General features: G+C 36.2%; 2 protein-coding genes across 3 annotated transcripts in view; both read right to left on the reverse strand.

Annotated features, from left to right (window-relative positions):
• The window catches only part of Meltrin (disintegrin and metalloproteinase domain-containing protein meltrin), a 100630-nt gene extending 91814 nt beyond the window's left edge, over window positions 1–8816 (reverse strand). For both annotated transcript variants that reach the window (XM_074171749.1, XM_074171744.1), the window contains exon 1: window positions 8600–8816. In XM_074171749.1, coding sequence (XP_074027850.1) covers window positions 8600–8693 — 94 coding nt within the window. In that variant the 5' untranslated portion in view covers window positions 8694–8816. The remainder of the gene's footprint in view (window positions 1–8599) is intronic.
• A 2715-nt stretch (window positions 8817–11531) lies between these two features.
• Window positions 11532–23555, reverse strand: LOC111507233 (cilia- and flagella-associated protein 206). Its single transcript, XM_074171759.1, has 10 exons — window positions 23332–23555; window positions 21766–22104; window positions 21163–21340; window positions 19370–19610; window positions 17440–17569; window positions 15441–15716; window positions 14782–14930; window positions 13929–14027; window positions 13630–13762; window positions 11532–11872 (listed from the first exon to the last, which is right to left on the reverse strand). Exons 1-10 carry the CDS (start codon window positions 23431–23433, stop codon window positions 11651–11653), a joined length of 1869 nt encoding a protein of 622 aa, XP_074027860.1. The 5' UTR covers window positions 23434–23555; the 3' UTR covers window positions 11532–11650.
• Window positions 23556–24471: the final 916 nt, after the last annotated feature.

A 24471-nucleotide genomic window follows, 5' to 3' on the forward strand; every position in this document is an offset into this window, starting at 1 on the left:
TTCGTTCTGAAAAAAGTAACTGATACTAGAGTTTTTCTTCATATTCACTTCGAATTTGGCTTGTGCTCCGGATAGTGATACAGAACACAGTGGTTCTGATGAGTATATAATCAATGAAAGCAACAAGCGTGTCCGGAAACAGAAATTCAAATATATCATTGGTATACAAAGTAAATGAAAGTGGCCCTGATATAGAACCCTGCAGCAAACCGTATCCAAGCTGCTGAGTGAAATAACTTCAGACAGGAGACAAGAAACCGAGACTTTTGTGACGTTTTGAAGACATTTCCAACATGCTCATGGCTCAGGAGCATTATCGCAAATCGCAACTTCCACCACAGATACTGATGAACCAAGTAGAGCAGTTAAGTTGCAACTAGAGTCTAATAGCAACCCTTTCGTGATCTAACAATAGACATCGCTGTTTCGACCCACCATAGGTCTCATCAGTGGTGATAGGCTGAATCGAATAAGCGCAAATGGATTCAACTGTCCCCAAAGAACAAGTCAAAGGCATAACAAGAGGCACTATTTCACCTTCACAGAAGAACACGAGCACGATATATTCCATAAAATTCGATCAATAAACGAGTTTTCATACGACACAGACTTCATAAAAGTGACTGCACAGTTCAGAATTTCTTCTTTTTCTGGTTTACATTTTTATATTCACTGTCATATTGTTCTTATAAATCTCACCAGATGGTGATCATACAGTTTTGATACAATGACATTCAAGTTCTCTGAATAATTGAATGCTACTCGCTGGCGATCGAGACACTCCAATAGGCGTCGGCGTCAATGTAGGCGTCTACGACTGCAGCTGTTCTGTCGCCTCAGTCATCCTCATTCTCATCCGCATTTTAATGGTTTACGGTGTCCGGCAATGCGTTAGTCACCGCGACTTTCCTTTAGATTTTCGGATTAATTTTCCAACCAATCGAGACGAGCGGACTTATACATTCTTCGTTTTGAATGATTCTCCGACAAGATGATTCACAATTGATTCTACAGAACCACAGTTGGGTTGACAAAAGAGTACCCTTCATAAACCCAAAATAATACGGTACTAATACAAATTACTGCACCATCAAAACAACTTCATTACCAGAATTACGAGAAACAACAAACACATTTATATTAAAATACAATTATCTCGACCATTAAGGACACAATGTTTGAACATATGAACATATAGAACGTGAATGACTAAACTTGTTTTCAACAATAGAATTTCATTGTTTAAAACTATCGTGCCTTGACGTGAGTCTGCAGAGCCGGTACTGCAGTCACCTGAGTTACTTGAAGCGGCGTTAACTGTACGTCGCGTATTCTTTTCGATTCCAATGAAATTGCCACTAATGCTTAGATTCGAATTAAAAATGCCTTATTATACCAATAAGTTTCCAGATATTGAGATTTTTGAGAAATTCCTTTCAGGGATACACGTGGAAACAGGTAGTGTCGCCAGAATCTTTGAAAGTTTGTACGCACATTGCCGTAGGGTTTTTTCATTGTACTTCGGGAAAGTTTTTTTCAATATTCTCTTTCAAGCACTTAGTTCGTTTTGCCAAGGACTTGATAAAATTTCTAACGGATTTCATAATTCCAATAGTATCTGTATCTCTTAGAGTAGGGAGGGTAAGTGTAGAGCCACAGCACTTAGGCCACATGTGACCCATTGTACAACCTCCTGAGGAGTTGTCCTCCTCAGTCATTGTCGATCCTGTCCTTTCCAGGATGCTGGACAGGTCACTAGGAAACATCTCATGGGTGTAACGTTTGGCAGTTCCGCAAATGTCGAAGTCATCAGGCCGTAGGTGCCACTGGGTCCTAAAATTCTTAATCCAGGCGCTTCCTTGGCTAAAGAGTACTCCTGTCGTCCACCTCAGGATAATGTTATTATCTACCGAGGCTTTAGCTAAATCTTGGCACTCTAGTACTAGGTCTGAGGTAACAAGTTGTCTATTTTATGCTAATAGGGCTTGTCTGCTATTAGTGTAGATTGTTATTTTTTTTGCCAGAATTTCCTTTCCCATTCCCCAGTAAATCCTCAGGCTTAGAGTGATCTGGAGTACACTCCACATCCTGAGCCTTCGTTGGTTTTTGAGCCGTCTGTATACAGGGTGTCCCTGGACTTCCTCTTTTCCTCTCGGGAATGTATAGATGGGGTCAAAATATCACCAGTACTTCATATAACTTTTTTTCCTAAAAGTCTTCGTAACCAAGTTACGGGCCCTCGAAGTTACAAAATGAAAAATGTTTTTCTTTGATAACTTTTCAAGTGAATATTCAAAATCATCCAAATTTTGGTAATTGACTAAACAAATGAATTCCGTCGATGAGCTTTCATGCAGGAGTCAGTTGTTTTGCTACAAAGTCAGGAACGGACTACCCCCGATGGTCCACACCCCAAAACTTTGAAATGACAGATATTTTTCAATATTTTTCAACAAAATAAGGTTACTTGGACAATTTTATGAATAAAAGTACCCGTGTGGAAAGTCGATCGGAGCAACGAGTCTTGATAAAAATGTAGTTCTACTCGACGACATCAAACCCGCTCGTCCACCATTATTTGAAATGAATAATTATCAAAGCAGAAATAATAATGATAACGTTAATTCAACAACATTTATAACAGGAATAATACAAAGTATGCTAAAATGAAGTCGTAAACAAAAAGTACAGTACCTATATGGAAGTTTAAGTCACAATTGTGATAGCAGATATTTTTTCAATAGAAATATCAAGTTCTGTAGATTCGTGGTGTTTTTAAACTAACAAGCTACTCTACTATGAAATATCGATTTCATTCCATATTTTATATGTACATAATACGTGTGGAATAATCACGTTTCGTGTTGATCAGTTATCTGAATCTCATGAAACTCAACATTCGAATGTTTCAAATTCTTCTTCACAGCTAAACTGTTGAGGAGTTTCACTGATAATTATAATTTTATGGGAGAAATTCTTCAACACGAATCTAAATTTAGCTGAAAAAACGCACATCGGAAAAAATATTTACTATACTAATAAAAAGCAAACGAATGAACTACAAAAACGGCTGCACATGATCAGGTGAAAAATATCCAGGGAATAATTATGTTCCATTTCTTTCACAGATGTTGACAAAAAAACCTTTTAGAAAGTTTTGATAAAAAATGAGAAACTGGAATGCGATTTTGTTTTGTTGAGTGGTGCGTTGTCATATGACTATCATTGTATTGTCAATATTCTATAGGATATTTTGAATTCTTTTGATATGGCCGAACAGTTTACATTCAATGAATATGCAGATATGCATGTATTTTATGGACGAGCATTTTGTAATGCTGCAGAAGCTCGTCGTCTGTATTCCGAGCATTTTCCCAATCGAACGGTACCGTCAAGAGAAACATTCGAGCGTGTCGATCGCAGCTTGAGGGAGACAGGTATGTGATAATTGATAATTAATTTGAGCACGTTGTTTTATTTCGATAATATTGTAGGTACAGTTTTGCCAAAACGAGGTGGTGAGGGCGCTCCTAGGACTGTACGTACCGTTGTATTGGAGGAAAATATTTTGGAAGCCGTCGCTGATGATCCTTCAATGAGCATCAGAAATCTATCAGAACAGTTCCATACATCCAAGTCCACTATTCATAGAATAATTAGGGAACAACTGCTCCACCCATTTCACATCCAGAAGGTACATGCCATGACACCTCAAGATTTTCCAGCACGACTGGAATATGCCAATTGGTTCATGGATAGGCAAAGAGAGGATATGACTTTTATTAATCGAGTTTTATTCACTGTTGAAGCAGGTTTCAGTAGATATGGAGTTATCAACTCTCATAATCTCCATATATGGGCCGAAGAAAATCCCCATGGGATATTGCAAACCAAACACCAACGGAAATTCAACGTGAATGTTTGGGCTGGTATCATAGGAAACCATCTTATAGGACCATTCGTTCTACAGGACCGATTGAATGGAGAACGTTATTTGGAGTTCATTCAGAACGATTTGAATGGACTTTTGGAACATGTTCCATTGCAAACCCGAAGAGATATGTGGTTTATGCATGATGGCGCTCCTCCTCATTTTAGTTTGATTGTGCGTGACCATCTGAACCATATTTTCCACAATAGATGGATTGGTAGAGGTGGGCCATATTCATGGCCATCGCGGTCTCCGGATTTAAATCCATTGGATTTCTTTCTGTGGGGGCATCTAAAAAGCCTTGTTTACGCTACACCTATTCACACAAGAGATGCATTGTTGAATAGAATAACATTACATTGTGAAGCCATACGAAACGACCCTGGAATGCTATTTCAAGTACAGAGAGGGTGTCTTCGCAGACTAAGAAAATGTATAGAGAGAGAAGGTGGTCATATCGAGCAGTTTCTGTAGCGGATTTTTCATTTCTGTTTGCTCTTGAGGCTCTTGAGTTTCGTTAGTTAAACGTGTTTGCATTATAAAAATTCGTTATGAACATTTTACCTATCATTTCCATTTTCCTTAAAAACTAATATTTTCGAATAATGGTAGACATCTCAGGATAAATGTTGTTGAATTAACGTTATCATTATTATTTCTGCTTTGATAATTATTTATTTCAAATAATGGTGGACGAGCGGGTTTGATGTCGTCGAGTGAAACTACATTTTTATCAAGACTCGTTGCTCCGATCGACTTTCCACACGAGTACTTTTATTCATAAAATTGTCCAAGTAACCTTAATTTGTTGAAAAATATTGAAAAATATCTGTCATTTCAAAGTTTTGGGGTGTGGACCATCGGGGGTAGTCCGTTCCTGACTTTGTAGCAAAACAACTGACTCCTGCATGAAAGCTCATCGACGGAATTCATTTGTTCAGTCAATTACCAAAATTTGGATGATTTTGAATATTCACTTGAAAAGTTATCAAATAAAAACATTTTTCATTTTGTAACTTCGAGGGCCCGTTACTTGGTAACGAAGGATTTTAGGAAAAAAAGTTATATGAAGTACTGGTGATATTTTGACCCCATCTATACATTCCCGAGAGGAAAAGAGGAAGTCCAGGGACACCCTGTATATGTGTATTGCATTTGTAGCATCTGACTCTGTGTTCTGATTCATTTGTATTTTGTAGGGTTTATTAAACACAAACCTGTTTACTATTGCATCACTGCCGAATATATTCCAATGCTCTTCGTGGTATTATCCAGGGGAGTAGTTGTTTTCTGCTAGGTGTCAGTCCATTAACCTACAGTGTATTAATAGTAGATGAACTATGCTTTCCACTTCGGATAGCAAAGTTGGTCCAGAATATTCAACGGCTTGCGGGAAGTGATTTTGATACCAGCATAAACTGATGATATTCATTTATACCGCTCAGCGACTACCCAGTCGTGATCAGGCGGTTTGATTCTAAGTTTTTGGTGATTTCTAATATTTCTAGTGTAGTTTAATATTTCTAGAACTTATGCCTAAAATGGTTATATCTTTTTTTTTAGTATTATTATATAATGATATCATATATGAATTGTTGGTATTAAAAGTGAAGTTTGAACTGAAATATTCCCGTCTCATTTTCGTTTATGTAAATCAGTAAGGTGTAGCAATTCGTTTTTTTTTTCGGTATCTTGTACCTGTCCATTATGTTGGTGAGTTTAAGCACTTTTTCCAATTTTAAAAGCATTTTATTTCAATTCTATGAGATTTCCTCTGATCCTTTCCTCACCTCGACGTTACACCACTGGAATTCAATATGGTGTTTATTGCTTTTTTGCGACGGTAGTAAAATTAAAGTGGATCATTAAATATGTTTGGTTGCCAAGGCGCTAATCGTAACAGCCAAGACTAATGAATAATCCAAATTCCCTGGAGTTTCATCGATCCAAATCTCTCGTATCTTTCGAGTTTTCAAGGTGATCCACCCCCAGTCTTTACTGATCGAGTTATTAAGTGAAAAATATCGTATACAGGATGGGAGAGATGAATATTTGGAGATTTTATTTCGAAATATTTATTTTCTAGTACGTATGTACCATACGGTCTGGAAAGTTTCAGGCGTAACACATAGATGGCGTTAGTTTTATTGCATTCACCGCTTTTTCAGTTAGTACTAACCTTCCCCGTATAAAATATCGCAGTATCATCTGCGAAATTAATAATTTTGCCCGAGTTATTTATCTGAAAAAGTCCATTGACAAATATACAAAACAAAATTGGGCCTAATACTGTCCCAATGTGGTTTTAAATAGCTTCAGATGAGTTTTTACTCCTCTTGCTTAGGTTATCTCGGGGATTATCTAAAAAAAATTGCGATTTTACAGTATCAAAAGCTTTTTCTTCAAATATCCGTTTATGAACGCCGTTAAAATTCCAAATACCGTTGTTTTCGTGACAATGTCGGCTCTTCGACGATATTAAAAAGTTGTACAGCAAACTCTTAAGTACGCCAACAAAAAACGAACAATGAATGCAACGAACAAACATATTGAGAGGAAACACACATACAAATGTATTTCAGTATCCGGTTCTGAATACGTCAGTGCCTAGCGACGATAATCTTTTGTTTTTATACAAATACTCTGGTAGAAGCAGAGGCGTACGATATTGAAGTTTACAGAAGGAAAATGCTTCATTTCGAAAATATTAGGTTGTTTAAAAAGTTTTGTCCGTTTTAATGTCATGTGTTTTTGTAGCTTGATAAATACAGGGTGTTATTTTGAAAATTTACCAACCTCAATATCTTCCTTCCAGTAAACAATATGAGGTATCGAAAAAAAATTTATTGTCAAGGGGAACACTTCCAAGGACTATTTGTAACCCTCATGGTTCAACCCCCTAGAAGGGGCAGATGTTACCCTAAGAATTGTAAATGGGAAGGGGGGTCAACTGGCATCATTTCGATTGGCGTTCAATTTTGCTTTCAATAGTACCATTATTTTTTTATGAGCATTTTCAGAAAAATAGCGTTCTCCTACTTTTAATGAAAATGGCACCATTACAATCCACAAAAAAAAATTAATTTGATTATTGTACAATATTACTCTTTTTCTATTTGGTGAAAATAAAATACCGCAATTGCAAAAGTTTCAGAATCGGCGTACGCGATTAATATTTGGATATTGCCACAGCAATAAATCTTCGTTAGTCTCAACTGGTTTTCAGTTGCAAAACGTATATTATTTATGACTATGATCTTTAAATAGTTTCAAAAATTCTTATTGAGAAATAATGAAATTCATGATTACAATACGAGAAGAAATAACAGTTTTTACATTAAAGAAACTAACACTAAATTTGGAATGAATAGTATTTCATAAAGGCTTAAACGAATTTAATAAACTACCACACATTGTAAAAGAATCTGACTCAATAAACCAATTTAAGTGACCATTAAAGAAGTATATTAGTGAGAGCTCATTATGATATTTGTTTTTTTTGGTGTTTCTTTAATGAGATCTACCCTAACAATCTATAAATAGGTATATATGTACATTTTGTTTTCCTTTAAATGTACTTTCAAAATGTATTTTTTTTGTATATTAGGCTTGCTTACTATATAAATAAATAAATATTTGCTCATTTGTAGAGTGTCTGAAAGTATACTTTGTTTCAGAGGGTCTGTGTTTTCCTGCATCCACAATCGTATTTTTTAGGGATTGGAAACTTGTATACATAAATACTTATTCAAGGAATAAAAACTTATTAAACAAGAGAAATAAACTTGTCTATGTTTTTATACCACTTGTATCTATCTGTAACTATCATTACTGCATTACTACATTACTACTCCTATAAGAAAATTTTCGAAATGATAAAATACACTGATGGTTAGTTTCAAATACAAGTGGTAAAAAAATGAAAGTTGTATTTCCCATTTTTCATTCCACCACGTAGTAACGGCTACAATTCATTAATAAGAACTTACATCACTGAACTTACTGTATAATACATTTCTAGGTAGGTTATATTTGTCGAGAAACGTCTTTTATTGAGAATTAATTAATGATAATGTAAAAAATAACTCTTTATTCCACACTAAAAAACTAAGTTATACAGTTTATGTATGTAATAAAATGAATATTGAATTAAACTACTTAAACACAAAAAACTTATAGAACATTTCGAAAAGAAGTTATTCAATGGTTAAGTTACAGTGTAAGGAAAGGAAAAACTACATTGTTGGTAGGTAGTATGTATGTTGATTTTATTATAAACAATAAGTGTTTAGCCAGTAATTGGCGGGGTGTAAATTCATCATTTACAAAATCTAGAAATCTTTTTTTGTTTAGATTCAGATTCAATTTAAAAACACTCAATAATCGTAATATGATTTGTAGTTGTCAATGAACTTAATACTTTCTGTATCAATTCCCCACTGTTGATACGATTGTGGTGGATTTTAAAAATAAACATTGCCGTACGTTCCCAAATTCCATATGAGATGATTTTTTCACCAACCCAAAACAGAAACAACCCTGGTCGTTCACGTCAGTCCGGAGGGTTGGCAAAACGTACCTGAAGTCATCACACACTCACCACCCGAAAGAAAAAGCAGTAGATTCTTTCTCTAGCGACCCACAACCAAAATGAAATCGGACACTTACCTAATTTAGTTTCCGAGCCGATATCCTTATTGCAAACACTCGACACAAATATTATCACAACATAAACCGAGTAGAACACTAGTTTGGTAGTCATTTTCACAGAAAACACGAAATCATAATTCACATATTCCTTCTCAAGGGAAAAGAAAAGTTTCGCTACTTCTACGCTGTTGCCTCTCGCCAGTCAACTGTTTTTATTTTGTCGTTTTTGTCCTGGCATCTGGCTTCGCTCCAGGCATCCTGCGATATTGCATGACTGTGACGGAAAGTTATGCACTATCACCATCTAGCGGGCGGTAGTGAAACGACTGTAATTGTTATAGTAGAGATCTACGACGGTTAAAACATGAGTTAACGTGGTTTTCATGTTGCTTTACAAATTTTTATCCATTTTTTAATTCAATAAACTCAATTTTATAATCGTATTCTGGTTTTCCTCATCCATGTATACATTACCTGCTTATATCAGTCTAGTTTTGCCTCCAGGCAGATCATCAATACCATAGGCGTACCTTTCAATGGGTACAAAAAACGGTTATACATATTTGCAAATCTCTCTAGTCTGGCTCTTTATCATGATGCTGTTTATTTTTTTGATAGGTAGCTATCATAAGTACTCAATGGTGACAAATTTATTAGAGCAGTATTTTGACATTTCACAAAAGCTTTCGAGTATGTTATTCACTATATAGGTTTTGCTAACTTGGCAGGAGTTAGTCCAGTCATTTTAGGTCGATTTAGGCCTGTATTTCGGAAAGTTGACATACCCAGCTGTGAATTTGTATAAACTTTGTATTTTGGCATCATGAAAGTATTCTCAAAATTCATATACGATTCGACGACCGCAACTTCAAAAATTGGAGGTCAAAAGTAAAAAAAAAAACGACTTTTTGCACGTTTTTTGCCAATAAATCGTTTCCAATGGGTTTTATGCTAATTATATTTGTTATCAATATTGTAGAGAATTAAATTCTCTTCAACTTTTGTTTCAAACATTTTTTCATACGTTGAATCGTTTTTAAGATAGAGGGCAGCCCGAGCACAGATTAAATATTATTTGAAATCAACTGGTTGTCCCGATCGAAATCAGCTCATTTAAGGTCTATAAATTATTACTCAATAAATAATTATGAATAATTTCCATTTTTTATCAACAAATACATTATATTTAAATATTTTTTTCATCAATGAACCGATCTATGAATTCAAATATACAGTTAATGCATTTTAATACATTTTAATGTATTCTCTTTTACGGTAATTGAAATTTTTGAAGTTGCACCTGTTGCAAATTTACAGCTGGGTATGTTCACTTTCCTAGGAAAACCCCCTAAAATGACTGGACAAAGTATACACTACAGTGCGTTCAAAATGAGGAGAACCAGGATGGCAAAATCACCAAAAACGTTAACCTAAAACAGATAATTTTTTTTCCGGTCCACCCAAAAACTTAAAATTGGTGGTAGAACGGATGTCGGATTAAAAATATGTAAACGACATTTTGTATGACTTGAGAAGTGGTAATGAAAAAGCATTTTTTAATTTTTAATATCTCATTTATTGAAGTTACAAAAAGATTAAAGATAAATAGGTGGAAATAGCGAACAAAAACAAACCAAAAATTCGACCAAAAGTAAATAAAAAATTTCAAATATAAATTTCAAATATAATTTTGGACGGAAACCTATTACGATGAAATTGTATAACATGTAACACTATTCCTGAAGAACTTAAAGAATTTACAATTGCTCTTGAATTCAACAATATTGAACAAGTCAGAACATATCCAGTTATATATGAACAGACTGAAGAGCTGTGCCGCTGTTTTCTGCTATGAGAGCTCTCCGATTTTCCTCATCTTCTTCTTCCAAACAGAGTTCCTTGATGGCTACATCGCAGTTGCTAAAATTCTTGAACATTTTGCTTAGAGGACCTTTCTAGGTATTGTTTGAATCGACACTGGCGAGAGTGACAATTGTATCAAGCCGGAGTGGTAAATCGGAAAGAAGTCGAAAGCATGTATGCACCGATTCGATCTTTGGGGCAAAATCAAACTGGAGTCGGATCGGAGAGGTGTATGAACAAGTGTGTCCCGGCCTAAAGACATGCCTGACAATTTCATCTTCCTGTTCACACATCCTGTACTGAGGTGTGTCCACTAGCCCCAAAATATGGAAGTGTTTCCTTAGTTGGGTCCTAAAAGTCTTAGTCCAGCCGCTTCCTTGGCTAAATTGTCGGCAATGCGATTAACTTCACTCCTCAAGGTAATGTTATTATCTACCGAGGTTTAGCTAAGCTTTAGCCAAGATTTAGCTAAGCTAAATCTTGGTGGCACTCTAGTTCTAGCCCCTGACATAATGGTATATCGGGGGGAGGGACAACTTTGAAGGGGACAAATATAAATTGATGAATCAATAAATATTGTTTGAACTAGTACACATGATTTCTAATATTCTGTTACGATCTGGTAAACATCACTCCCTAATGTTTGCTCATTCTAATTATTTTATTGACAAATCTCAAGACATGTGTCTTGAGATAATGAAAACAATATCAAATCAATCTAATGAAAACACTTTTCTGGTACACCACAATCAAGTGAGCATTTTCAGGAGATGGATTACTTATTATGACACATCATGATTCCCTGGTTGCTACTTGTATTATTACGGGCTGCTTAGAATGTGACCTTTTATGATGTTCATAGATCTCATTTCACATTTCCGATTTCCAAACTTTCAGACGACTCTGAACACCAGATTTCTCTGGTCTACGAAACCGAATATGAAACGTGTTTCTTGAAACGATTGATTTTGAACGGTTCAGTTTAACCAATATACTTTTCATCGCACCGTCAAAACAGTCTTGAACTGAAGGAGTTCAAATTCAAATCAGTGACATATCCCGGAAGCCTTCAAAAAAAACTACCAAATATAAGTATATACTTCTATTTTCAGTCATACCTCTTCTAAATATCAAGTCAACCCTTTACCATGATTACGACATATCCAAGCTCCTGATCAATACCAATGAGGCGTTGGATTCGTACAATCATTTGGAGATATCTTGAGTGAGGTCGAGTAGAAACTGTTTGTCGTCTTTCCTCCCCCTTAGCCCGAATATGAAAGTAGAAGGCTTGGGTATGTTTGTGTAACAATCCCTTTTGGTTTGCGTGGATGTTGTCTGTTGTGGGTAGGTTTGAGTCGCCATTGTGTTTCTGCAGTCGGACTTCATGGTCTGAGTCGACACCGTCTGGCGTTTGGACATATTCGCCTGAAATGATTATCATTAACATTTATTTAATCTAACATACGACAAAGTTACATCTACTAAATATTGCGTCGATGTCACAATGTGATGTGCCCAGTGCTGCTCCAAGGCAAAAAAAATGGTACGAAAATGACAGATGAAAATGTATGCTTTTCGCTATAATTGTATAGCATCAATGGTTGCCAACACTGTCATCAGAATAATTGACAAGTGACAGCTTCCCGCATGATGCAGAGATGGAATAAAGCGATTAGCGCCTGCGCAGACACTCTATCGTATGTGAAATGTGAATATTTTGAAGTGGTTATTACACATATATTGATTTGATTACTATTTGCATTATAATTAATTGAAAATTCTGCATTCACTTATCTAGCTTCAGCTTATATTATATATCAAATCAAATGACAACACAAAGTCTCCTAGAACAAAAATCGAGAGGGGTGAGGTAAACTACCAACCACCATTCATGAATATTTATTTAAAATTCGTCTTTTCTCACTGTGGATTTGTTTTCCTTTTAGCGTCAGCGGCAGATTTGACAGATTTGACAGATCTGAAAATTAAGTGCTCTGTGATCGACGGGATTGTGATCTATGATTTCTATGAGTTCTATGACACGCGGGACACCCCTATCATAATGAGACGGAAGACTGAGATAGACAGATTACTCGACTATCGAAGGACGAAGTGATTGAAATTGAATGGTAGAATCTAGTAGGTGGTAGAAAAACTGGCCTCATTTCCATAAACATTAATAATAAATCAGATTTTCTGTAGGAACTATTTAAACAGAATACATTTTCACCTGAAATGCTTTATTTTATAAATATATAATATCCCTTCGATTATCAACTAAATCAACCGCCACTGTTTTATGGTCCAACTTACTTCTCGTAAACAAAGTTATGCTGCCTTTAATGTAAGGATGGAAAAGGCATCTCCTGTATTGTCTTTTGTCAGTCTGAGGCGTTGTCACATCTAAATGCGCGTCGTCAAATATTTTGCGACAAGTTTATGACGTTGTTACGATAGTTTTTCTCTTTCTCTCTTATATCAATGGTCATTGCCTCCCACTCGGGCACATTTGGCCAGGCTCCTCCTATTAAGGTTGACAGGAGCTTCGTTGGGAGGCGTAGCGGTCTTGCACGAAGCAATGCTGCCACCCATTTTTGTCGTTGTTTTTTTTTCACATATACAGCCCCCTTTATGTAGTTATCCGAAACACCCCGGCCTGGATAGCGGTGTGAATGAAGGAGTCCCTTATTCTTCACTTTCGAAAAGACTCTTACACATTTTAATTATTATCATAATGGACTAACACAAAACAGAGCACATGGCATCTGCGTACCTTCTTTGTGGACGAACATTATCAGCACGAAACTCTTACGATAGGTTTTGCGATGTACCGGCGATGATTTTGTTCCCCGAGCCTCAAATGCTATGTTTACCGTCATTGTACAACCTGCCATTCATAACTGCAAACGTTTTTCAATGTCTCTAAGTGATCGCAAAGTTCAAATTTCGCGGGCTGTATACATTCGATCAGAGATGTCAATCAGAGAACACCTACATACGTGCTTTGTGACGTCAATATCATAGATTGCTTCGCTACAAACACAGAACTATAACTTAACTCTAAGTTATACTTGTGTGGCTACAAATAAGTTTCAGATAGTCATATATATATCGACCTAACCAGTAGTATATTCTACAAAATGTGACACGCAGAAGAGAAATCATTGACAAAAAAGAGTTACCAGTATTAAAGCTTCTCTTTTGTAGTCCCACATGTTCCATTTGTATTTTGGATCAATATTAACAGGAAAGATATTCTCCAAGATCGTTCCTTTATTTTCGGTAACTTTGGTAAGCTTCTTCTGTTTCACTAACCTGCAACAGAGAAGCTATAATATGGATCGTGATTCGGTCAAACAAAAGTTTCACCAATTCACAGCTGTCATTATTATTTTGTAATTATTCATTCTTGTGAATGAAATCTATTACGTTTTTAATATTTTTCAACAGTTTTAATGAGGTAGTGAAGAATTATACGCACTGGTTGATGTTCATTACTTTCTCTAACTGGTCTTTCAGCTGCAGAAAGTTTATTAATTGAGGTTTTCTTCTTCCCAAATCCAAGACGTGTCTTATGTACCTAAAAAAGTGAACTGTCTCTAGAAAATCTATATAAGTATACACCTGTAAGGAATAGATTGTGAAATATCACAAGTCGACGATGTGACGACTTCCTAAATACATGGGTGGTTCCAGAAGTATCCGGCCTGACAAATGAAACACAACAATTTTGGAAAAAAAATTCAATATAATCTCTTCGAACTGTTTTGCTCCTCAAAATAGCCATTCACTGCCGACATCACTTCATCGTTGGAAAATATTCGACCACTGAGCTATTATTCAAGTTTTGAAACAGAAAATAATCCAAGGGGGCTAAATCTGGCGAATTGGGTGCATGAGGTAGCAATTCAAACTTCAATTCCTTAGTTTTGGTCATTGCGATAATGGGTTTGTGAGCTGATGCATTGTCTTGATGAAACAGCACTTTTTTTCTTAGCCAAATGTGGCCGTTTTTGCTTGATTTATTCACTCAAACGTTGCAATAGGTTCGCATAATACTCGCCGTTGATAATTTCGCCTTGAGGCTTTTCAATTCAAAGTATATTGTACCGCATAACGTTGACCAATTTTCTCCATTTTCACAAACTCACCGAAAGCGTTCGCTATTGATGGCTGTCAAATAAATACTAAAGAACGCAGCGTCTTCAAACTTGAAACATATGCTTTATAGATTGTGTACTTTCTAATACAGTGATATTTTTCTGATTTTTCAATGAACTACTGTCATCTCTAGGTCAAGCCGGTTACTTCTGGGACCACCGTGGTAATCTTACCGATCAGGATTCTTCGAGAAACTCTCACATGCTTCTGGAGTGGAAAAAACATAATTCAAGTTTTTATATTTCACGATGCCCATACTTGGGTTTCCAGGAATCAGACCCCCGTCAGTTTCGACAAATTTCCAGCAGCAGAAGCCCAGAAACTACAAGCACGTTCAGAAAATTAGAGAAAAATGTTCTTAAAGGTTTTTCTGAAGTAAAATAGATTATTTGATTGTGAAAAGCATAGCAGCCTCATGAAAATTCCATATGCGTATTTATTGATTGATTACTAGGAATCACACGTTGAAAGGTGAGACCTCGTTAGTCTTTAGCTCACACAAGGGAAGCAGCATTTGCTCAATGAATCTGCAGATTTTTTTCAACCGATTAAATAATTTTTAAACATTTTTTCTCACACAGTGCATTTCTTTAATGCCCCCCATAAAAGTGAAATTGACAGATTAAACTTTCAAGATGGCGACTGGGCGCCATCTTGAAAGTGCTGTGCTGTGCTGTGGGTACACAGTGCTGTGGGTACACTCACCCTCCCTACTCTACAGATACAGATACAGAAGACCTATAGCAGATCGAAAAAATGTTATCTGCTGGTGTTTTGCTCTGGTTTCATCTAGTTCCTATCTAGTAACTACATAAACCACGACCAACTTTACCTGCAATCGAACCTTGTCGATGTTTTGAAAGTTCTCGATGCGAAAAACTTGTACTTCTTCATTGGTGGACTTGAGAGAACAATTGGCGGTTTTTTCTAGCCTTTCGGCATCTGTGACGGCCGGCTGGTTATCTAGGACGGATTCCAGCCATTCTTTGTTGTAGTCCAGATTTTTAGTGTACACCTCCAAGCTGATCATGATATCATGCAGTTTAGACATCAGTATTACTTGATTTTGCATATTGACCCACAAGTCCGACAATTCTTCGAATAATGGCTGAAATTGAAGTGTATATTAATGGCAATATATCATTTTCACGATCGGAAATTGCGGATTGATTGTTAGAAGAAACAAAAAGCATTCGTAGATCCAATTTCTGCAGCAGGCCCGTCCAAACGAATTCCGGGCCCTTAGGTAAATATTTCTGAGGGCCCCTTTCGGTCTTAACAATACCCCCCATGTTGAATTCAATTATGAGTGTTTGCTTTATTCAAATCACCTGTTTTTGAGTGTTTTTTTCTTACTTTAAATCTATTTACAACTGAATGCCCCTCGGCATTTGATCCTCTTGCTCCCCCTCTGGGCGGGCCTGGTCTGCAGCATTGGATCTAGTCACAAAATCCAGACAATTATCAGATATATTGTCTTTTGTCTCACTATTCATGTAAAGCTTTTGATACACTGCTATCAAAAATTATGAATCAGAATTTATTTATCTTTATTATTATTATTCATTTCATCTTCGAATCCACATGGCAACAATTCTTCTTTTATAACTTCTCATTGAATGTCTATTTAGTTCTTGTTGTCCTCATTTATTAAATATTTAGTTTGTTAATGAATGTTTATCTAGTTTGATTTTTCATCATTTAAAAAGCCCGCGTGAAGCGATTATTCTTATAGCCAGGTTGACACAACTGTCCCCTATTCTCATGCTGTCATCTGTCGGCGCCATCTGTCATTCAGTTTGTTTACAGTACTTACTTTGGTGATTAACCTCAAAAGTGTTTTCCGATTTTAATAATGGATACAAATATCGAACGAAGAATTTGTCCTTAATTTTTTTTTTTTTAGAAATGGAATTCCCTATACCGCAGCACTGAAAATATGGAAATGGTGACTGAAAATCGCCGTTGAGGTCTGAGACAGAATCGCATGAATTTCTACGTCTCACGAATCAGTTCGTCCCAATTCGAACGATGTTTTAGGCATGAATATAGAATATACCATCTATAATTCTATTAATTTTTTTATCAAATAAAGACTTTTGATCGACAGAATTAAGAAACGTTAAAACTTTCAAGTAGTTACAATAATAATCTTTCGAAAACAAATAATAGAAATCCAAAGCCTTCGAAAGATACTTGTAGTTATAGGTTAAGTATTGAAATGGTTTCTAAAACTACGTAGTTATCACACACTTACACATTGATTTATTTATTACATGTCCTCCAAGGCATCTACTGGTGATGATGATGATGATGAGTTAGGTAGTTAAAACGCGAAGGAAATATGTGCACACCAAGAGGTAACATAAGAATGATGAAAGATACGAGAGATGGAATCTAACCTCAAAAAAGTTCATTCATTATTGAATTTATTCCTTGATCAAGCTAATACCGGTCACCAATTTCGGTAAATTCATATGTCAAAGTAATTTTCACAAAAAAAACAGAGTACTGGGCAATTATCTCGTTGAATCTCGTTTTGCAAGATTAAGTCACTCACAGTTATCACAAAATTTATGGAAGAGCTTCTAGTTTTTAAATGTAGTCTACTCAAAAGTGACGTCATAAGCGGCGCCATGACGCTTTGGAGTGTTTTAGCGCGAATTTCAAACTTATAAATTAAAGTGTATTCATTTTATAATATACTTTTTAGTAATAATATATTTCCCAAAATTATAGAACAATATTTCAAAATCTGTTATATTTTTTCGTTTTTTGGTCCCATGATCCAACAAATTCCTTTTTATCAAACCATTGTGAATTAAACTTACAAAAATGATGCTAACGGGAACTGCGATTCTCATATGGACAGTTCTGTGAATTTTTCTAAGCAAGTTATCGAGGTCTCCATAAAGATTCGAAGCACGTTCCTCAAGTTTATCTAGTTCTTCCATAATTTTCCTAGAATATATATCGGAATTGTAGTAAGGCATTTCAACTTTCGTTTCGAGGTATTAGTTGTTCATATTGAACCGGAGAATTAGAAAGTATGAAAGATTGTTTCAAAAGTTTTGCCGTTTTTATGAGTCAACTTTGAACTGCAATATCCCAGTCAATATTCGAGTGCACTTGTGCACACGTCACACGAGTCAATTTATTCCGTCAGCATAAAAATTGAGAGCTCGCGATTCGAAGAAGTTGATGAAAACCGTTTTTGCCTGATCCTGATTGGCGAAGATTCTATCAGTGATGGAGAGCATGTTGGGTGAGGAAGGACTTCGACGCCCAATTCGTTTGGTTTCGGACGGCGGTTTGTGGAACAGGCAACGGATTTGAACATAGTGTAGCGGAATTTCCTACAAATAATCAATATTGAAAAGTGTGGAAGAAAAAGATGCAGTGGACAGCACTCGAAGCTGACAGCTGACAATTGAATGCACAGTCAATACGTTATAGTCTTAGTAGCTGAGGCCATTACATGATTAAAGAGAAGAAGAATATTTTTGAATATTTTCATTACTATCATAAACCAGAGTTGCCAACCATAGCGGAATTAACTCGACGGTAGCGGCGTAGCAAATTTGAACATAAAGTAGCGGAATTTTCTACAAACAATCAATATTGAAAAAAAAGGGTCATTACATGATGAAAGAGAAGAAGAATATGTTTGATATTTTCATAAACCATATAACCTTCAATGTCTTGAAACTAAAATTGTCGACTGTCTCGAGTATTATGAATTATATGGAACAAACTACAGTGGAAATGATTGTAGCTCGAGCGAAAGAGCTACCGCAGTTGAATTCGACGGGAACGGGACATGTTAAAAAATACAAAAAGTTTCGAAAACAAACTTTTTCTCAACATTGGTTGTCTGATTCTGACTCGTAAGAATGGATTAGATATGTCGCAAATGATCGTTCAAGAACTCAGTGTGACTATACGTACGTGAACAAATCGATATTTATTTTTACTTTTCAAAATCATCATTTCAAGCTAAGATGTATTTGGTCGAAACGACGGCTTTCAAAAATCAACTGCTGTTAATTTAGAAAATTAGGTAGCATCTAATGAGTTGCGGGGTTGAAAATTAGAACGATCCTGATACTGGCATTAGTGACAGTTCAGTTTTGTGGTATTTGAACGGTAAACAAACTACAAACTGAAGTTCTGTGGTATTTAATTTTGCATAGGGCGCATGCGCGAACTGATTGCGTCAGATATTCAAGCGTAGCGGAACATGAAGCAGTGTAGCGGGATTTCAAAATGCATGGATGGCTCATCAGTGTCTAACCACTGACCTTTCCAATGCGTTTCAAACAATCAAAAACCGCATGGAAGCTGACACCTAGTTCTTCCGCCTTTCTTCCACAACGTTAGTGATGGGTCAGTCTCCACCAGTATCGTCAAATCCTCATCCTGGATAACTGTAGGCCGACCAATTGAAGGCTCATCTTTGAAGCTAAAATCTCCGGAACAAAATTAACACTATCATTTGGTTTGGTTCAATTTGAATTCGTAAAGGAATAACGACCGCAAATCGCTTAACGACATCTCCCAGTAGTAAGCTAAAAGGAGACAAAGAAGTTAGATTTGGAAAAAATGAGCAGGATCAATGTTTAGTGTACAAAATTCTCCATCACACATGACATTTAAATGGATAAAACTTTTGAAACAACAACGAGAATTATTGATTTCCATCTACCTGCGAGTTTCCAAAGACTCCCACAAAGCATTAATGCAATTGCAAGGAATACAAACCTAACGCACAACTCATATTGTCTGTACAAAATCAAGATATCTTTGCTCTGGTCCAGCCGTTGCCCGAACAGATTCGATGGTATCTGGCTCACCATCGTATAGTTCTGATCCTCGGTTTCTATCATAACGTAACATTTGTCGATGGCGGTCGTCAACAAATTCACGGTCTCCATAATTTTCAATAGTGCGAACTGAGCTTCTTTTTTGACCACTATGACCGCTCTATCCAGCAAGTCAGGCACTGAAATAAATGTCAGTCATTAATAGCTGGATAGTTCAAAATGGACCCTCTGGCGTAAAATTGATTACGGTCTCTCGACACGCATTTCGCTAACCAAGTTAGCATCCTCAGGAGATCATTATGACTGAATTTACTCCTATGTTAGTGTTTTTATATCCTATTGGCATAACTACTGCCTGTTGCTATTACCGGGTTGGCCGTCTTTGTTCATCTTTCACTGCCTGAACCACTGTGAATGCTGTTTTTGGCGAGTGCGTTGGCTTGGGATGTGGGGGTTGAGCAAACCGGCCATAGGATGCCTGCTTCCACGTAGCCCCACTGGATACAGGAATGACAGAAACACTTGTGGTTCTGTTATTTCCTAAGTGAATGGCATCCCAACGATGGCTTAATCCTAAGGTGTGTGTTTCCGTGCCGAGATGATGAATGACACTGAGTCTATCAGCTGTCTCTACGGATCCTTCGAGATACCTGGCGCCCTCTCGTCGTAGCATCGCCTTGTCACGGTAATGCGGGGCTCTGCCGTGATTGACTTTTTTCCCTAGCTACTCGTGGGACTTTTATTATAGACAGAGTAAACATAAAAATTTCTTCTGGCACTTTCCAAGCTTTCGAAGACATCCAGAAACCTGTTGTCATGTCAACTATTTCAAACATTTCTAACTTATTCTATGGTCGTTCTCTATGGCATGTTGAACGACACTAGATTTCTCCGGTCTATGAAACCGAACATGCGAAATATGTTCCTTATAGCGAGCTAATATAGTCCGTTTGGTTTGACCAACATATTTCTTATCACAATCCTCAAAACTCATTGCGTGAATCCCAAAATTTTGGTTTCCAAAGTCTTTTCTTTCAGACTGCTCAAAACTGCACGTGCAGTTTTGAAAGCCACTCTTATATTCAATTTTTAAAATGTTCGGACCCACCCACTGGTGTATTTGGGTTCATATGGAAGCACTATGAATTTTGAATCTTTCTCTTTTCGAAAAGTCGAGACATTACGAAGATACTACCTAAATTTTTGTTTTCTAATTAATTTATCCACTATGTTTGATGGATACCCGTGGCTTTCAGCTACCTCCCTAACAACTTTTTTCTCAATCTCATACCTCATAATGATCTCCTGAAGACGCTAACTTGGTTAGCGAAACACGCGTGTCGAGAGACCTTAGTTTTGGTTCTGGTGGTTGTAAAGTCTTTTCAATACATCGATAGCTGATTCGTATAGAAAATGTATTCCATTTTTAACGTTGAATTTTAAAAAAACTCAATTTGAAGATCTCGCCACTATTTCATGATTCAGGTATTAAATCTCTCGAGATGTCTACCTTTTTTTAATGTCCAAACAGGAAATTTTCAACTCCCTCATCATGTTCGTACATCATACGTGTATAAACATGCATGTGGAAGCTATTGCATACGATTTTGTAAATTGTCCGTTGATAATGTCACAATGAAGTGTTAGGTACTTGAATACGTTTTTTTATTACGTAAATCTTGCAAAAAAAGTTATCATTACTATTATTTTCAGAAGCGAACCTATTCTTACAATTAGGGACTCCTGCTCCTCCCTTATCGGAATCCTTGTTGAATAACCTTATACCGCACACTATTTTGTTCATTAATTCTAGTTGGCTCTCTTTCACATTCCTCGGAGCCAATATGAACTCTTTAGCTTCTTCTTCGTTCATAATACTTTTTATTGCGAAGAAAGCCTCTTCATATACCTAAAAAATGATTATAAGAGTAGGTACTTTATATTGTAGAATGCATGCTCCTCCTCACGGAGTCAAAGTTAGGAAAAGAAGCGTGAATATTTACTGATTTCTATTGTTTTCAGAAATAGAAATCACAAACCCGATAAATGTCTGATTTATATAGTACTTATGATCTGTATTGATTACAGATCTGGCTCGAAAGACCAATATCTATAAAAAAGTAAGCTTGAACAGTTTTATGCTTATGTGATACCTGTCCTAAAATTTTGTTAACAGGAGTTATTAAAAGAGCTTTCTTAATGTTTTTTTTCAAAAATAAAATCAATTCTTGAGGTTTACTTGATTTACTTGAAGATATATAGTATTCATCTAATATAAAGTTACTTATATGAAACATAACCTAAAAACTTAACAGCCAAAAGTGAAAAATATACCATATCTATCATGGGATTCCCCAAACCGGAAACGAAAGTCACATAGATCGCCATCTTCTTTCTCAAAACGTCCGGATTTTCTCTTAGAGTGGCCTTGCAGATCTCTTCTTTGAGTGCCAGAAGCCTGCGCAGCGTTTCTTGTCTATGGTTGAAGATTACCGTGTCCATGTGCTCCAAAGTGCAATTGAAATAGAATTGCATTTTCAAAGTGATTATATGGAGAGTGTTTTGCATTTCTAGCTGGCTTATGACAAATTGAACGAACTTTTGTACGTTTGATCTGCTGTTCATCAGGTTCTCTGTTATGCCCCAATTCGGATCCATCAACAATAATTTCACCTGTAGAAGGATGTTCGTGAGATGGAGTAAACACTATTCTATTTTTCGGATGTGGCAAGTGCAAAATCAAATTAAAAAATTGTAGCAAATGAACTTCTGTTTGTGAGGGCTCATTGCAGTATGGACGAAGAAACTCTATATATCAACAATATAACAACAATACAGGAAAAACATTCAGCACGGAACATCAAACAACATCCCTAACATAGAATATAGGTCGCAGAAACTTGATCCCTCAACATCAAAGTGCCGCCATATGATTGTTTCTTCTGTGAGGTATTCTGTGAATAAACTATACGCTGATGTTATGACATTCGATAAAATTTCACTATAAAATTGTTGAGTGAAGAGAAAAAAAAATACAATCTATGAAGTAATTGAAATTATTGATCATGAAATGAAAAAATGCTTTACTTTCTTTGCAATCTACTGAATTCAATCTTTGTTGAGTTATAGAATGTTAAGTGGAGAATTTCTCATTAATCAGATGATAAATTGTTTTTATTGATTGATTGATTCACCCTAAATGAGTTTACGAAAGGGATAAGTACTAATGTTGGCTGATAGTGCAATTCTACGTCAACTTCTTGAACATATGTTTATTCTACAAGAAAGTCTGAATGAAAAAGGTATTTGTGCATGCACTAGTATACAGTCTAGAGCCAGCAATCGTATCGAACACAAAAACAGTCGAAATATCACTTGAGTTGACATAATAATTTGAATAAAAACAAATGTATAGTAATGAAAAGAGAAATGAAATTTTATATGTTTTTTACCACTTTCAATCGTAACTAACATTACTGCAGTTTTGTCCTATATGGACATTCTCAAACTAATACAATAATGAGTTTATTGTATTAGTTTGAGAATGTCCATATAGGACGAAACTGCAGTAACGTTAGTTACAATTAAAAGTGGTAAAAAACATAGAAATTTTCATTTCTCTTTTCATTATGATCTCCTACCACGTAGTAACGGCTACATCCATCAATGTATAATAGGTTACACAAGTATATGCGACATTCGTGCAGTATATGCATTCCATTGAACACAAACATGACTTGGCGGACAAACTTGCTGTCTCTAGACTAACTTACTTCTAATGCACTTGGCGCATTCGAATTATTTCCTACAATTTTTAACTGGGGTGAGGGATGAGTTGACTAAAAAAACCGATTCCTAATTTCCCCACTAGATAACAATCAGTAATCAATCTGTACTCACAAAATAACCGACGAAATGCTCGTTTGGTTTCAATTTCCTCGGAAAACATTCTCTCATAATCTCTCTAACGATATTGAATCGAATCCGACTTGCCGCATCCATCGTCCTGGGAAAACGTCTCGAATGCTGTTCTTCCAGTTTTAATGTTTCCGTTTGATCAATAAAGGTTTCACAAAATCACAGATCTGACATAAACATAATTGAAAAATGACAGTAACTGAATGTCTCGATTCTGCATGGAATCCAGAAGGCGCGGGCTTTTGAGTACGAAGTCACATAACGGGCGTTGCAAATTCAATGTTGCAGGTGATATCTCACTTGTCGAATGTGAGAAAACTGATTGTCACACAATAAAAGAAAATCAGAACATGAGATTTGTAAACTTATATATCTTGAAGACACAAAAAATTGCATTGAGGGCATGGCTTCTCAGTCTCAGAATCAAAATTATATCATTGAATTTGTGATAACTTATTCCAATAGTGACCAGATTGAAGGGCAATTTACTAGAGCTCATTAAAGATAAATTAATTAGGAGAAAATGGATGGACTTACATTTTCATCCTCTGAACCGCCATCTTGTTTGTCTTCGAAGTATCGGGACAAGACACTTTTCTTACCTCACCAGCATCGTTTTAAATAGACCTTCAAAACATTAAGACATGTTACCGAACTTTTTACCTTCCTGTCTCAAAACATTTAACTTATTTTACAGAGAATGCTTCACTTTCGTTCAGGTCCAAACTAGGTTATTTAAAATCACAAGTTGAGTTTCATTGATGGCAAAGAAGTTCAAAACAAAATGTTTCTTGTGGTTAATCAGACTTTTTCATAATTTCCTTGGACTTCTATTGAAAACGTGAAACATTCTCGAAAATTTCGGCGTGGTGGCGTGAAATCAATGTCTCGCCTGAGGCGCAAAAAGCTCTTGGGCAGGCCCTGAAGTGATAGAGAATATTCAGTATACAGTGACAGAGAACACTTCAGCTGTCATCACTTCTTGTTTTGACAGTCAGGCATCAACTGTCATGGTCATTAGCCACGTGTTCTGAGTAGCACTGTTAGTATTTTTATTGGACATAAACAACCTAGCCGACAAACTTTGCTGCCTCTAGACTAACTTACTTCATATGCGCCTTG

The sequence above is a fragment of the Leptinotarsa decemlineata genome, unplaced genomic scaffold, assembly GCF_025532065.1.
Source record: "Leptinotarsa decemlineata unplaced genomic scaffold, Ldec_3_MD MMD2_P_RNA_scaffold_12, whole genome shotgun sequence".
In the NCBI taxonomy this organism is placed as follows: Eukaryota; Metazoa; Arthropoda; class Insecta; order Coleoptera; family Chrysomelidae; genus Leptinotarsa; species Leptinotarsa decemlineata.